General features: G+C 50.3%; 1 protein-coding gene across 5 annotated transcripts in view; it reads right to left on the minus strand.

Annotated features, from left to right (window-relative positions):
• Positions 1-17,032, minus strand: part of SLC37A4 (solute carrier family 37 member 4) — a 135,647-nt gene that overhangs the window by 97,078 nt on the left and 21,537 nt on the right. For all 5 annotated transcript variants that reach the window (XM_075327453.1, XM_075327448.1, XM_075327449.1 and 2 more), the window contains exons 2-3: positions 11,908-12,357; positions 7,204-7,436 (exon numbers count right to left, since the gene is read on the minus strand). In XM_075327453.1, coding sequence (XP_075183568.1) covers positions 7,204-7,436; positions 11,908-12,061 — 387 coding nt within the window. In that variant the 5' untranslated portion in view covers positions 12,062-12,357. The remainder of the gene's footprint in view (positions 1-7,203; positions 7,437-11,907; positions 12,358-17,032) is intronic.

Here is a 17,032-nt window from a genome sequence, read left to right on the forward strand (position 1 = left end):
GAGCCCTAATGGGGATGGGGAAGGAATCAGCATGTGGGCTCCAGCCTCCGTACCCGCAATGGGTACCTCAACCTTAACAAGCACCACCGACAAAAAGTGGGGTGAGAAGGGAGCATGCTGGGGACCCTTGTATGGGTCCTCTTTTCTTCCATCCGACATAGTCAGCAGCTGCTGCTGACTAAACAGTGGAGCTATGCGTGCGTGTCTGACCTCCTTCGCACAAAGCAAAAAACTAAAGGACCCGTGCTCCCACGGGGGGGTGTATAGCCAGAAGGGGAGGGGCCTTACACTTTTAAGTGTAGTACTTTGTGCGGCCTCCGGAGGCAGTAGCTATACACCCAAACCAATTGGCTGGGTCTCCCAATTAGGAGCGAAAAAGAAAGGGAATTTTGTTTACTTACCGTAAATTCCTTTTCTTCTAGCTCCAATTGGGAGACCCAGACAATTGGGTGTATAGCTATGCCTCCGGAGGCCACACAAAGTATTACACTAAAAGTGTAAAGCCCCTCCCCTTCAGCCTATACACCCCCCGTACTGCTACGGGCTCATCAGTTTCGGTGCAAAAGCCAGAAGGAGGAAAAAATTATAAACTGGTTTAAAGTAAATTCAATCCGAAGGAATATCGGAGAACTGAAACCATTTAACATGAACAACATGTGTATACAAAAAACAGGGGCGGGTGCTGGGTCTCCCAATTGGAGCTAGAAGAAAAGGAATTTACGGTAAGTAAACAAAATTCCCTTCTTCTTTGTCGCTCCTAATTGGGAGACCCAGACAATTGGGACGTCCAAAAGCAGTCCCTGGGTGGGTAAATAATACCTCATAATAGAGCCGTAACGGCTCCGTCCTACAGGTGGGCAACTGCCGCCTGAAGGACTCGCCTACCTAGGCTGGCATCTGCCGAAGCATAGGTATGCATCTGATAGTGTTTCGTGAAAGTGTGCAGGCTCGACCAGGTAGCTGCCTGACACATCTGCTGAGCCGTAGCCTGGTGTCGCAAGGCCCAGGACGCTCCCACGGCCCTGGTAGAATGGGCCTTCAGTCCTGAGGGAACCGGAAGCCCCGAGGAACGGTAAGCTTCGAGAATTGGTTCCTTGATCCACCGAGCCAGGGTTGATTTGGAAGCTTGTGTCCCTTTACGCTGGCCAGCGACAAGGACAAAGAGAGCATCGGAGCGGCGCAGGGACGCCGTACGAGAAATGTAGAGTCTGAGTGCTCTCACCAGATCTAACAAGTGCAAATCCTTTTCACATTGGTGAACTGGATGAGGACAAAACGAGGGTAAGGAGATGTCCTGATTGAGATGAAAAGTGGGCAAGGCAAATGGCCAGGGAGAAAACGCCTGAGCAGAGCACCACGACAGGAATATTTTCCACGTCCTGTGGTAGATCTTGGCGGACGTTGGTTTCCTAGCCTGTCTCATAGTGGCAATGACCTCTTGAGATAATCCTGAAGACGCTAGGCTCCAGGACTCAATGGCCACCCAGTCAGGTTGAGGGCCGCAGAATTCAGATGGAAAAACGGCCCTTGAGACAGCAAATCTGGTCGGTCTGGCAGTGCCCACGGTTGGCCGACCGTGAGATGCCACAGATCCGGGTACCACGACCTCCTCGGCCAGTCTGGAGCGACGAGGATGGCGCGGCGGCAGTCGGCCCTTATCTTGCGTAACACTCTGGGCAACAGAGCCAGAGGAAGAAACACATAAGGAAGCTGAAACTGCGACCAATCCTGAACTAAGGCGTCTGCCGCCAGAGCTCTGTGATCTTGAGATAGAGCCATGAATGTTGGGACCTTGTTGTTGTGCCGTGACGCCATTAGGTCGACGTCCGGCATCCCCCAGCGGCAACAGATCTCCTGAAACACGTCCGGGTGAAGGGACCATTCCCCTGCGTCCAGACCAGTGTCAGATTTGACTTTGGAAAATTGATGATCCACCCGAAACTCTGGAGAATCTCCAGAGTAACGTTGAGGCTGTGTTGGCATGCCTCTTGAGAGGGTGCCTTGACCAGCAGATCGTCTAAGTAAGGTATCACTGAGTGACCCTGAGAGTGGAGGACCGCAACTACTGTAGCCATGACCTTGGTGAAAACCCTTGGGGCTGTCGCCAGGCCGAACGGCAGTGCCGCGAACTGAAGGTGTTCGTCTCCTATGGCGAAGCGCAAGAAGCGCTGATGCTCTGGAGCAATTGGTACGTGGAGATAAGCATCCTTGATATCGATCGATGCTAGGAAATCTCCTTGGGACATTGAGGCGATGACGGAGCGGAGGGATTCCATCCGGAACCGCCTGGTCCTTACGTGTTTGTTGAGCAGTTTTAGGTCCAAAACAGGACGGAAGGACCCGTCCTTCTTTGGAACCACAAACAGGTTGGAGTAGAAACCGTGACCCTGTTGCTGAAGAGGAACCGGGACCACCACTCCTTCTGCCTTCAGAATGCCCACCGCCTGCAGAAGAGCCTCGGCTCGCTCGGGAGGCGGAGATGTTCTGAAGAATCGAGTCGGAGGACGAGAGCTGAACTCTATCCTGTAACCGTGAGACAAAATGTCTCTCACCCAACGGTCTTTTACTTGTGGCAGCCAGGTGTCGCAAAAGCGGGAGAGCCTGCCACCGACCGAGGATGCGGTGTGAGGAGGCCGTAAGTCATGAGGAAGCCGCCTTGGTAGCGGCACCTCCGGCGGTCTTTTTAGGGCGTGATTTAGACCGCCATGCGTCGGCGTTCCTCTGATCCTTCTGAGGCCTTTTGGACGAGGAGAATTGTGACCTGCCCGTACCCCGAAAGGACCGAAACCTCGACTGTCCCCTCCTCTGTTGGGGTGTTTTTGGTTTGGCTTGGGGTAAGGATGTTTCCTTTCCCTTGGATTGTTTGATGATTTCATCCAATCTCTCACCAAACAAACGGTCGCCAGAAAATGGCAATCCAGTTAAGCACTTTTTGGAAGCCGAATCTGCCTTCCATTCCCGCAGCCACAAGGCCCTGCGTATTACCACCGAATTGGCGGCTGCAACCGCCGTACGGGTCGCAGAGTCCAGGACAGCATTAATAGCGTAGGACGCAAATGCCGACGTTTGAGAGGTTATGGACACCACCTGCGGCGCAGACGTACGTGAGTGCGTCAATTTGAGCCTGACCAGCTGAGATAGCTTGGAGTGCCCATACGGCTGCGAATGCTGGAGCAAAAGACGCGCCGATAGTTTCATAGATGGATTTCAACCAGAGCTCCATCTGTCTGTCAGTGGCATCCTTGAGTGAAGCTCCATCTTCCACTGCAACTATGGATCTAGCCGCCAGTCTGGAGATTGGAGGATCCACCTTGGGACACTGAGTCCAGCCCATGACCACGTCAGGGGGAAAAGGGTAACGTGTATCCTTAAGGCGCTTGGAAAAACGCTTATCTGGATAAGCTCGGTGTTTCTGGACTGCCTCTCTGAAGTCAGAGTGGTCCAGAAACATATTCTTTGTACGCTTGGGAAACCTGAAACGGAATTTCTCCTGCTGAGAAGCTGACTCCTCCACTGGAGGAGCTGAGGGAGAAATATTCAACATTTCATTGATGGACGCAATAAGATCATTCACTATGGCGTCCCCATCAGGAGTATCAAGGTTGAGAGCGGCTTCAGGATCAGAATCCTGATCAGCTACCTCCGCTTCATCATACAGAGAGTCCTCTCGCTGAGACCCTGAACATTGTGATGATGTCGAGGGAATTTCATAGCGAGCTCGCTTAGTCGGTCTGGGGCTGCGGTCCGTGTCAGAGACCTCACCCTGGGATCCATGAGACACCCCGGGAGGACATTGCTGTTCCAACTGAGGGGAACCAGGGAACAATGATAACACAGTGCCCCTGGCTTGAGATGCCGGCCTGGACTGCAAGGCTTCTAATATCTTAGCCATAGTCTCAGAAAGTCTTTCAGTAAAAACTGCAAACTCCGTCCCTGTCACCTGGACAGTGTTAACAGGTGGTTCTCCCTGGGCCACCCCTAGCAGAGGCTCCGGCTGAGAAAGTGCCACAGGGGCCGAGCATTGCACACAATGAGGGTCAGTGGAACCTGCCGGCAGTATAGCCGTACATGCTGCACAGGCAGCATAGTAAGTCTGTGCCATGGCACCCTTGCTATTTGTGGACGACATGCTGTTGTCTCCTCTGAGCAATACAGGAGGGTAAACAGCCACAAATCAACAGTGCACCCTACAGTGTAAAGTATAGACTATAATCATATAAACTATAAATACACTTCTGCACTAGTGGGGCCAGCACCACAGGTGCTGCTTACCGCCTGCGCAAAGCGTTTGTGTGGGCACCAGAATTCCTGCCTGGGTCTCTTTGAGCTTGTCTCTCCTCTCCAGCGTTAGCAGAGCTGAGAGGAAGGGCTGCCAGCGTCCTGGGGAGAGGAGGGAGCCGTGGGCGTGACCCAGAAAAGTGCGGGAACTGGTGCCCCACTGTGCAGAGTGAGGGGGGTGGAGTATGCAAAGCATGCTCCAGCCCTCAGTGCTGCCGACCTGTACAGCGTCCCGCCCTTCCCCTGACTGGCAGGGCTGGGGGCGGGAAAAGAATGAGACTAGGCCGCAGAAGCCGGGGACTATAGTTATAAGCGCGGCCGCCGTATAAGCGCGGTCGGCGCGGAAGTCCCCGGCGCACTAACAGTCCCAGCCGCGCCGCAGGGATAACCATGGCAGCGGCGGTCAGCGCGGCAGTCCCCCTACACAAATACACTCAGCGACGCTGAAGTGTATAGTGGCACAAATGCAGCCAGCGCTGCTGTCCCCGATGCACTAGCACACCCAGCAATGCTGGAGTGTTGCTGTGCGCGGTCCCCACGGGGACACAGAGTACCTCCAAGTAGCAGGGCCATGTCCCTGAACGATACTCGGCTCCTATCCAGCAGGGTCCTCAGGAGCTGTGGATGGAGCACGGTCTCCTGTGCCTGGAGACCGATGGGATTCCACTTCACCCAGAGCCCTAATTGAGGGATGGGGAAGGAAAACAGCATGTGGGCTCCAGCCTCCGTACCCGCAATGGATACCTCAACCTTAACAACACCGCCGACAAGAGTGGGGTGAGAAGGGAGCATGCTGGGGGCCCTGTTATGGGCCCTCTTTTCTTCCATCCGACATAGTCAGCAGCTGCTGCTGACTAAGCTGTGGAGCTATGCGTGGATATCTGACCTCCTTCGCACAAAGCATAAAAACTGATGAGCCCGTAGCAGTACGGGGGGTGTATAGGCTGAAGGGGAGGGGCTTTACACTTTTAGTGTAATACTTTGTGTGGCCTCCGGAGGCATAGCTATACACCCAATTGTCTGGGTCTCCCAATTAGGAGCGACAAAGAAAATAAGGTGCGGATTTGCCGCGAAAGTCGCGGATTTTCATGTAGAAAAATCCGCAGGTACATTCTACCGTGGACACATAGCCTTATAGCCAAAATCCGGACAAAAATCCGCAACAATAATTGACATGTTGCAGATTTTTCCGGACGAAAATCCGCACGATTTCCGCTGCGGAAAAATCCGCAGCGCGGACACAGCATTTCCCAAATGCCATAGAAATGGCTGGGGAGTAGCTGTGCTGCAGATTTTCGGAAAATCCACAGCTTTTCCGCAAGAAATCCGCAGCAAAATCCGCGCATTTTCCGCAGCGTGGGCACATAGCCTTATAGCGGCACAACCCCTTTAAGCTCAAACAAATGCAAAAAATATTTTTCCTTGTGTTTATAGCCCTTAAGGCATTTACTCCACTTCCTGCAGAGCCATCAACTGGGTATGTGGATTTATATACACTTTATTTTAATATATAATATATATCTATATATCTATATATATATGTATATACACATTACATATATATATTTTTTTATTTTTTTTTGGAGGGGGAATAGAATTATATTCTGATGACATAATTTGATATTCTAAAATACTTTGTAATGTCCATATCGGAGTTACACTGTCCTGCCCCCTCCCCCGGCGGGGACAATGGCTCTTTCACCCGTTTGGCTGTCCTGCGGTGGCCGCCCCGTACCCGGTCCATGTTTCTGTCTCCCAGAGGTTGTGCACATTTCACAGGCTTCTAGGTTCTGCCCTAAGGGTGCGAGTGCGGCCATGCCCCTTTTCATAAAGGGCCAGCGTACTCTAACCCGGAAGTGCCTCTCAGGTCAGCTGAGGGGCTGCAGGTACTTAAGGCACCTTTCCCCTAAGGGAGGTGCCTGGGAAACAAGTTTGTAACGTTACTAGTTCTCAGGTCCCTTGTGCTGCTGCTGTCATTATCTATATTTCAGTGCTGTGCCAGTTTGCTGATCTGCTGTTGCCGCTTCCATCCACGCTGGTTGGCTATCCCAATACCCGCCACTGCAAGTATCCACGCCGGTTTCCATCCATTCATCCCAGATGGATCCATTACTCTGGCTGCTGATGCTGCCATTACTACCAAAGACTGTACTGTGTCAGTGGAGCCAGTTACCGGGGTACCGCAGATTCTCCGGGGCTGCCCTCTGCCGGCTGCTTACCAGCGTGTGTACATGCTGCCACCTTTGGTGGCAGTAGTGAAGACTCGGCTGTCAGTCCAGTTCGCTCCTTCAGGCAAGTGAACGGTACCTTCGGTCCAGTGGACAAAATACTACAGCACTCGCCCCGCGAGTATAACATTCCTAAGGCCGGGGCTACACGGGGACTAATGCGATCCTCGCATGACACTCGGCTCATGCTGGCAGCACAGTGGGAGCCGAGTGTCATGCGAGTGTCACTGCGACTGAGGTCCGATCATACGATCGGACCTCAGCTGCGGGGGGTGGGCCGGCATTGAGGAGGGGCGGGTCAGCGCTGAGGAGGGGAGAGAGGGATTTATCTCCCTCTCTCCTCTGTTGCTGGCTATTGCCATTCTTGCCCTGGAATCGCAGTACACCGGTGTACTGCGAGTGCAGTGTGATCTTTCTCTCGCCCCATAGACTAGAATGGGTGCGAGTGAAACAATGATCGCATTACACCCGCAGCATGCTGCGATTGTTTTCTTGGTCCGATTGGGGCCGAGAAATGAATCGCTCACGGGAGTGGCCACATAGGTTAATATTGGTTAGAGTGGAATGCGATGTTTTATCGCATTCCACTTGCTCCGATTTTCATGCCGTGTGCCTTAGGCCTAATAATAAGTGAATGACTTGACAAAAATTTTACAAAATCCTATAAGAAATAAAATATAATAATCTGCTCACTCACCTTCCTAAGAACCTTCCCACAGGGCGGCCAGCCGAGTCCTTGTGCAAGACCATTAAAGAACCAGAGGATGGCGAAAACGGACACGGTTGAACTCCAGGAGAACAGGACGTTTACTACACCCACCAAACAGAGCCCCGACGAAAAAAGCCATCGAGCGCTCATTTGGTCGGACAGGACCCCGCTGATGAACTTGCTTATTGCGTAGGCTGCGGACTGACTGCTGGTGATGAGACCTGCGGACAACACATTGAGGTTTATATATTTAACTTTACGTGTATTTGGACAAAATTGAATATGCAAAAATAGGGCAATAAATACAAATTTCCAAATTTGCAACCCTGGCAATTAGGCCTATGGGGGCACAGGGCTGTCACACAGATAAGGGAGCCTCTAGTATAAGGTTGTGCTCACATCAGCATTGGAGGCTTCACTGAATGAAGCGCTGTATATTTGTGAAATGATGGACCGGTGGGAACCGTCAGGGGCCATTAGTGACCCCCATGTGGCAGATCTGGTGCACAGACGTGACCGCAAACTGAACTACACGAGTGCCCTGACTCCACGTATGAGGACGACGCTGACAATCGGAAAATACCTGGACTTTTCTGATGCGTATCAACCCTCACATACAGGTATTGTGTCAGTCACGCTTCACTGGTCTTAAAAGTGCAAATCACCATTGTATTCAAAGCCGTATCAGAAGAGTAATATTAAATGGCTTATACACTAAATGATCTGTGCTGGGGCTAATAATAATAATCATTTTTCATTTCTAAAGTGCTAACATATACTATAGCACTTTACAATTCAGAGGGGACATGATCAGACAATATCAGACATTGCAGAATCTCACAATTCAACAGATACCAAGAATATTGATGGTCCCGCTCACAAGATACAATCTAGGAGGAAAATAAGATTTATTTTCTATACTGGCAACTAAATTGCCCATGGTAAGCAGTGATATGGGAAGGAAATCTGCGCTCATTTACTCATGTTATTGGGTAGCAAATTCTGTAGGGTTTGTATGAAAAATTGCTAATTTTGCCATGTAGCCGGGCACTAATTACAGTATCAGTCGGTAGAACCTGTGCTAGTATTTGATGAGTTGGAGCAACAGCAGTGAAGTGAGGTGAACGTGCACCAACCTGATCACGCACGGGATGCATGGACGAGAGGATCGGGACAGCGGGACTGAGCTACCGAGGATGGACGAGAGGATCCGAACAGCGGGACTGAGCTACTGAGGATGGATGAGAGGATCCGGACAGCGGGACTGAGCTACTGAGGATGGACGAGAGGATCCGGACAGCGGGACTGAGCTACCGAGGATGGACGAGAGGATCCGAACAGCGGGACTGAGCTACTGAGGATGGACTAGAGGATCAGGACAGCAGTACTTAGTAGCTCAGTACTGTTGTCCGGATCCAGTCGCCCATCCTCAGTAGCTCAGCCCCACTGTCCTGATCCTCTCGTACATCCTCAGTAGCTCAGTCCCGCTGTCCTGATCCTCTTGTCCATCCTCAGTAGCTCAGTCCCGCTGTCCTGATCCTCTCGTCCATCCTCAGTAGCTCAGTCCCGCTGTCCTGATCCTCTTGTCCATCCTCAGTAATTCAGTCCCGCTGTCCTGATCCTCTTGTCCATCCTCAGTAATTCAGTCCCGCTGTCCTGATCCTCTTGTCCATCCTCAGTAGCTCAGTCCCCCTGTCCTGATCCTCTTGTCCATGCTCAGTAGCTCCGTCCCACTGTCCTGATCCTCTTGTCCATCCTCAGTAGCTCAGTCCCCCTGTCCTGATCCTCTTGTCGATCCTCAGTAGCTCAGTCCCGCTGTCCTGATCCTCTTATCCATCCTCAGTAGCTCCGTCCCACTGTCCTGATCCTCTTGTCCATCCTCAGTAATTCAGTCCCGCTGTCCTGATCCTCTTGTCCATCCTCAGTAGCTCAGTCCCGCTGTCCTGATCCTCTTATCCATCCTCAGTAGCGCAGTCCCACTGTCCTGATCCTCTTGTCCATCCTCAGTAATTCAGTCCCGCTGTCCTGATCCTCTTATCCATCCTCAGTAGCTCAGTCCCGCTGTCCTGATCCTCTTGTCCATCCTCAGTAATTCAGTCCCGCTGTCCTGATCCTCTCGTCCATCCTCAGTAGCTCAGTCCCCCTGTCCTGATCCTCTTGTCCATCCTCAGTAGCTCAGTCCCCCTATCCTGATCCTCTTGTCCATCCTCAGTAGCTCAGTCCCGCTGTCCTGATCCTCTTATCCATTCTCAGTAGCTCAGTCCCGCTGTCCTGATCCTCTTGTCCATCCTCAGTAATTCAGTCCCGCTGTCCTGATCCTCTTGTCCATCCTCAGTAACTCAGTCCTGCTGTCCTGATCCTCTTGTCCATCCTCAGTAATTCAGTCCCGCTGTCCTGATCCTCTCGTCCATCCTCAGTAGCTCAGTCCCGCTGTCCTGATCCTCTCGTCCATCCTCAGTAGCTCAGTCCCGCTGTCCTGATCCTCTCGTCCATCCTCAGTAGCTCAGTCCCGCTGTCCTGATCCTCTCGTCCATCCTCAGTAGCTCAGTCCCGCTGTCCTGACAGGATCCGGACAGTGGGACTGACCTACTGAGCATCATCGTGCTAACTGGACGCATTGAGTGGAAATCAAAGGAACTGCAGGGGTCCATGGTAGCTGTGCTACAATAATTTCTAGGCAAGTAAAACCAGTACATGAGCTATGTGTGATAATTATATAGTGTAAGCATTTCCTTCCCTTTTTTACCATTCTACACTAAATACATTGTTATACTAAAGTCTGCCAAACGTGGGAACTTGTGGACATGAGTGGGTCCATCTGCAGCGTCATCCGGATAGTGGATGGATGCAGGAGCTGACTGTTAGTAGTAGTGGTACTGTCTGATCTGTGGAATGGACAAGCCTTCTGCGAGCGGTGATTGTTTCCATGGACTGTTGGTTATATACTCTCTCAAACATGGACTTTCACCGGTCCGGTTGCGCTCCGTTGCACACACAAACAGCAGACCGGCTGAAAATACCTTCCTAATAACGCTGCCTCGCCGCGGTGTACGGCCTGATGACATGTGTTTAGTCAAATAAAGCTTTTCATTGAGAATCTGCCCATGCTTCCTTCTTCAACAGGATTTCTCGTTGTACAGCAGCACGGCGATAATATTGGCTGCAAAAGTCACATTTGTGCATGACCGGCCCAGGTTGTATAGAGCTGGCCATAAAGGCATGTGACCTCTGCAGCCAATTAAGAGCCACGGTAGTCACCGCTACTATGAACGGTGATTGCTGTCACGTGCTGCCCGGCTGGAAGGAGAAGAAGAGACCAGCAGGGGACCCCTTGGATGAGGAGTGGCGAGGATTGGCAAGCTGATTTAAAATTTTGGAGGTATCTAGGACCAGATTTTAGAAATAAGATCCGGTCTGGACAACCCCTTTAAGTACTTAGAAATGATATCCATAAAATAAAAATTGGAACACAAAGGCGGGAATTACTGAAATGGACTATGTGTCCCAGCATGCTCTGCTCTATTTAATGACCTTGTGAATGGAGGAAGAAGAGATCAGCTATAATAATAAATAAATAATAATAATAATAATAATAATCATCAGATAATGATTATTTTCTTCCCATAGATCAGCTCTTTATCCTTCATTCTGACTTTTTATTTTAAAATAAATGGAAGAGGAGAAAAAGTGTACAAGTCTATGCTTAGTCGGAGGCATTAGGGGTAATCAGTGGCTCAGTGGTTAGCACTGCAGTCTTGTGGTGGCTCAGTGGTTAGCACTTCAGTCTTGTGGTGGCTCAGTGGTTAGCACTGTAGTCTTGTGGTGGCTCAGTGGTTAGCACTGCAGCCTTGTGGTGGCTCAGTGGTTAGCACTGCAGTCTTGTGGTGGCTCAGTGGTTAGCACTGCAGTCTTGTGGTGGCTCAGTGGTTAGCACTGCAGTCTTGTGGTGGCTCAGTGGTTAGCACTGCAGTCTTGTGGTGGCTCAGTGGTTAGCACTGCAGTCTTGTGGTGGCTCAGTGGTTAGCACTGCAGCCTTGTGGTGGCTCAGTGGTTAGCACTGCAGCCTTGTGGTGGCTCAGTGGTTAGCACTGCAGTCTTGTGGTGGCTCAGTGGTTAGCACTGCAGTCTTGTGGTGGCTCAGTGGTTAGCACTGCAGTCTTGTGGTGGCTCAGTGGTTAGCACTGCAGTCTTGTGGTGGATCAGTGGTTAGCATTGCAGTCTTGTGGTGGCTCAGTGGTTAGCACTGAAGTCTTGTGGTGGCTCAGTGGTTAGCACTGCAGTCTTGTGGTGGATCAGTGGTTAGCACTGCAGTCTTGTGGTGGCTCAGTGGTTAGCACTGCAGTCTTGTAGTGGCTCAGTGGTTAGCACTGCAGTCTTGCAGCGCTGGGGTCCTGGGTTCGAATCCCACCAAGGACACCATCTGCAAAGAGTTTGTATGTTCTCCCCGTGTTTGCGTGGGTTTCCTCCGGGTTCTCTGGTTTCCTCCCACACTCCAAAGACATACAGATTGGTGCTCACAATCTAGAGTCCCTATGGGGACAGTGTTCCTGATGTATGTAAAGCGCTGCGGAATATGTTAGCGCTATATAAAAATAAAGATTTTTATAAAGATTTAATCCGGCACGCTCTGTGTATACAGTGCATGTACATGAGCGGTTATATACAGGGAGACGTACATTGTATGGCACTTACCCAGATCATCCTTGTCCAGTTTGATTTCTTGCATTACAGAGGGCATGACGAAAGAGAAGGTCTTGCGATTGAAGTAATACAGGGTGTAGCCCACAAACATGGCCCCGAAGATGACCGTCCGGTAGTAGCCATATCCCTGCCCTTGTGCTCCCATCTTGTCTGGCGTCTCAGAGGCTTACAACCCCGGCTTCATTGACAGATGGCAGAGCGAGCAGCGTCCTAGCAGAACTGTATATATATAGATCAGCGCAGCTCACATATGCCAAGTGGAAGGGGAAAAAAAGCCACGGTCCAGGACCCCACGGTGGTAAAACGAGACAGTGGGTCGGAGGAGGGGAAAGCGCCTGCCAATCTCCCGGCTCTGCTGAGTTTGCTCCCTTGTCCTCTTCCCGGTCAGGCTGCTGTTATATCTGTTCTGGGCCAATGATTAACTCCGAGGTGTCGGTTACCCTGCAGGGACAGGAAGAAAGGAGAGAAGGTATCAACACAAGTAGAGGAAGTGTAAAAAAATATCCCTTTACAATAGTAACTAACAAACAAGAGCTCGGGGTGGGTAACAAGCGAGGAGGTCTAAGGCTATGTGCGCACGTGTGCGTATTACATGCAGTTACGCTGCGCTTTATAGCGCAGCGTAACTGCATGCGTCCTGCGTCCCCTGCATAATCTATGGAGATTGTGCAGGGGCCGTGCGCACATGGCGTATTAGAGCGCAGCGCTTCGGCTGCTGCCCGAAGCGCGCGTTCTAAGAAGTGACATGTCACTTCTTCCGTGCGCTTTGCCGGCAGCCCCTGCTATGTCTATGGCAGGAGCAGCATGCAGAGCGCACGTTCTCTGCCGGCACCATGCGCTTCAGAACGGAGCTTTTCAGCTGCGCTCTCACACATCCGGTTTTTGCTGAGCGGCACAATACGGCGTTTTGCAGAAAAAACGCAACTGGCTTTTTTTTGCCGCCGGTTGCGTTTTTTCCGCATAGACTTGCATTAGCGCCGTATTGTGCCACATGGCCTTGCGTTGCGTCCGGTTTTTGGCGGATGCGGCATATTTAGCCCATGCGGCGGCCGGATGGAACGTTGCCTGGCACTTTTTTTGTGCGCCGAAAAAAACGGATCCGGCGCGATTTACAATGCGAGCCTATGGAGGCCGGATGCGTTTTTTTGCACTGAGCATGCTCAGTATCAAAGCATCCGTCAAAAAATGGACAGGCCGCATGGAAAAACTTATGCAACGGATCCGTTTTTTTTCGCCGCATCCCTTGCATAGATTTTTGAGCCAGATTGAGCCGCACTGCAAAAACCGGAGGTGTGAAAGCAGCCTAAGAAAGAGGAGGCAAAACATTGTCCAGGAATCGAGGAACGAGAAGCAAAACTCTGCAAATGAGAACGCAAGACTAAAGACGCCCATACACATCGGGGTAACCCGCAGACGGGGACCTCCTGATTTTAGACGGTGCGTCCTTAGAGGTAAAGTCATACATTTACATACACTTAAAGTGTATCCATCATTGGATCTGTCACTAATACACAAGAAAATAAGAAACTTTATAATATATCTTTTCAGAGAAATCGGCTTCTTTTCTCCTTCTGAACTGATCTTTCACACTCAATTCATGGGTAAAATCTATATTCAGTGAAGACAGAATTTCACATTACTGAGATTGGAGATGACAGTTGGTGCTTAAGATGTTCTATGCAGTAGGGCGGAGCTAGAGGCGGAGACAGACATTCTGCTGCAAGTTCTCCATAGAACTTTATGAGCACCAACTGTCCTCTCCTATGGGAAATCAGTATTTTACTGGAGGATTAAGAATACGGAGACCCAAAGATCAATCCAGGAGGGGAAATCAGCTGATTTCTTTGATAAAATATATTATAAATTTTCTTATTTCCATGCATATAATATTCATGTATGAAAAAATAAATAAAATTACAATTAAACTGCCTATGCAGAGTGCAGCTGATTAAATAAATTTATCCTTGCATGCTATGCTCTGCACAGGCATTGACCAGGATTACAAAGCTCACTTCATTAGAACAAGAGTTTTGTGATCTCTGTTTCTGCCTATGCAAAGCGCAGCTGCAGATGACAAACTCATACAATGCTGCGCTCTGCACAGGCAGTGACCGAAATGACAAAGCTCATTTTATTATAAACGAGAGCTTTGTCGTTTATAATAAATCTTAGTCTCTGCCTATGCAGAGCGCAGCTGCAGACCACAAACTCATACAATGCTGAGCTCTGCATAGTCCAGGCCAGGCACTCTTTGCAATGCTATATGAAGTAGTTGCTCATGTCATTTAAGAATGGGGGGTCCAGAGGATGGGTTAAAATTTTGATTTCTCTCTCGCCTTATCCCCCAATGAAGGCTTAGAGAGAAAGATTTCACGGTAAGTACACAAAAATCTTTCTTTTCCACCGACGTTGGCACCCAGGACAATCACCTTCTTCGCACCCTTCACAATGCTGTGCAGCCATCATACATTTGGTATAAAAAATAGACATCATTTCAAGAACAGCAGCGTAAGACCGTGTGAAGATGCTGGAGGAAGCAGGTAATTAATCGATATCAACAGGACCCCTTCCAGGGTACACCCAATGCCTCTGCCGTTGCCCATGTTTGGCTGCAGTGGTGATGCAACGACGATATTGCTGCAGCCAATCACTGAGCTCAGCAGCTCTGTTGATGCAGATGGCAGAAACATATGAGCTAAGTGATTGGCTGCAGTGAATGTGTATCAGGATTAAAAGTATGCAAACTATTGACTTCAGCTGTAACTGGCTATATCAATCTTGGAATTTGGGGAATATCCAACGCAGTGAGCAATAAAAATTACGGTATCATAAAGGAAGAAGGATTTAAAAAAAAAAATCTACTCCGGAGTGATGGAGCAGTTTGAGGTGGGGCAAAATTGGGATAAAGGCAAACAATGCTGGAAAATTACCAATGTGTTCCCAAATGGGAGCCATAGTGGTAACATTGGGTCAACATGTGACCACTACAACCAGTTACCTGTCTTTTGTGGTCTACCTTGGTATCACTACTGAGGACAGGTGATTGTCTGCAGCGGTCATGCTCAAAACGGTCATAGGGGAGCAGCAGAGAGGCGGCACTGGAGCATCAAGGGCTCCAACAGGTAAGTTGGGCTTTCTTCAGATGTAGAAATTTACAGCCGTGACCACAATGGGCTTCACATGTGCAAGTCAGTATCGAAAAAGAAAAAAAAAATTGCGCATGCGTCTTGTCCGTTTTTTGGCTATGGCAAAGATGGCGGCTCCGGCACCTATCCGTGATTGTGACGATGGACCCAGTCACACATGTAAGGTGCCCACCTGACTGTAGTCTACCGCTATCATCTCTACATGGGGAATTTTTTCAGCGATGATGTTAAAAGTCCGCCATAAAAAAGAAGGCGGGAGACGGATTCTTTCGGTAATCGTTCCCGCGCTATAACACACAAACTCACGAGAGTAGACCGCGCTGTAAAAGAGCAGAAGGACAAATTCCAGGAGGTGTTTTTCTTCCTTCGGGCACACGTACCCTCTGTACACACACGGCAGGTGACGAAACAGAAAAACACAATTTACGAAGCCTGAACTCTGACCGTCGCGGACAGGCCGAACTAGATCGTCAGCCGAGGAGCAGAGCTCTATATGGAGAGAAGGTATGCACACCAGTGACTATGCAAGGGGAATATATGAAAAGCAGAAACTGCTGTGTGAATACTGACCTGAAAAATCCAATAGCTATATGTAAGGCTAGTTTCACACTTGCGTTGATCGGTATCCGTTGCATTGCGTTGTGTGACGGATGCAACGGATGTGTTGCATATAGTGGCACAACGGATGCAACGGATGCTGCAAAACAACGGAATCCGTTTTGATTTTTTTTTTTTTTTACAGTTTTACCGGCGGCAGACTATTGTGAACGATCAGCTGATCGCTCCCTGCAGCCAGCCGCCGGGTGATCAGCTGAGTGCTCCCTGCAGCCGGCCGCCGGGTGATCAGCTGATCGCTCCCTGCAGCCGGCCGCCGGGTGATCAGCTGATCGCTCCCTGCAGCCGGCCGCCGGGTGATCAGCTGATCGCTCCCTGCAGCCGGCCGCCGGGTGATCAGCTGATCGCTCCCTGCAGCCGGCCGCCGGGTGATCAACTGAGCGCTGTCACTTGCCGGCGCCCGGGCATGCTGGCGGGCGGGCGCTCAGCTGAACGTTCGGCCACCGCGAGCCAAAATAAAGTTTGTGATTAAAAAAAAAAAAAAAAAAAAAGCATGCGCAGTGAAATCCAGAGAATTCCGCTGCTCAAAACAACGTTACATGCTGCGTTCCTCCCGCTGGGCGGAAGCAACGGAGCGTCGCCCAGCGGAAGCAACGCAGGTCCTTTTGGTACAATCCGTCATCCATACAAGTCTATGGGAAACAGCGGAATCCGTTAACGGATTCCGCTGTTTTCCAAAAGGGCGGATTGTAACGGAAGGAAAACAACGCAAGTGTGAAAGTACCCTTAGAATGAAAAAAAGAGAATTTTGTTTACTTACCGTAAATTCTTTTTCTTATAGTTCCGTAATGGGAGACCCAGACCATGGGTGTATAGCTTCTGCCTCCGGAGGACACACAAAGTACTACACTATAAAGTGTAGCTCCTCCCTCTGAGCATATACACCCCCTGGATAACCAAATATAGCCAGTTCAATGCTTTGTGTTCAGGAGGCACACATCCACACATGCATTCTCATCTGTTTTCATTTTTGGAAAGAGTTGGAAGAAAAGCGGCTCCAAGCCTGGACCCCCGGCATGTCCCTTCTCACCCCACTGTGTCGGCGGTGTTGTTAAGGTTGATTTCAGGGCTGGAGCCTTACATGCCGTGCTCCTTCACCATCCCTCGGGCTCTGGCTTGAAGTGGGAGCCAGCACGGTTCTCACTGCCTTGCAGGAGACCGGTCTCCATCCGCAGCCCTTTCAGGATCCTGCCGGACGGAGCACTCATCCCTCAGGGACCTGGCCCTGCGTCTCACAAGCTAAGTATCTGAGACGTTATTGTCGGAGGGTCCCTTGTACTTTATTGTGGGGGAGAGTGTGCTGTTTAACTTTTCTGTCATTTCCGGCCGGTTCTCTGGTTCTCACCTGAGAACCG

The sequence above is a fragment of the Anomaloglossus baeobatrachus genome, chromosome 11 (assembly GCF_048569485.1).
Source record: "Anomaloglossus baeobatrachus isolate aAnoBae1 chromosome 11, aAnoBae1.hap1, whole genome shotgun sequence".
Lineage (NCBI taxonomy): Eukaryota > Metazoa > Chordata > Amphibia > Anura > Aromobatidae > Anomaloglossus > Anomaloglossus baeobatrachus.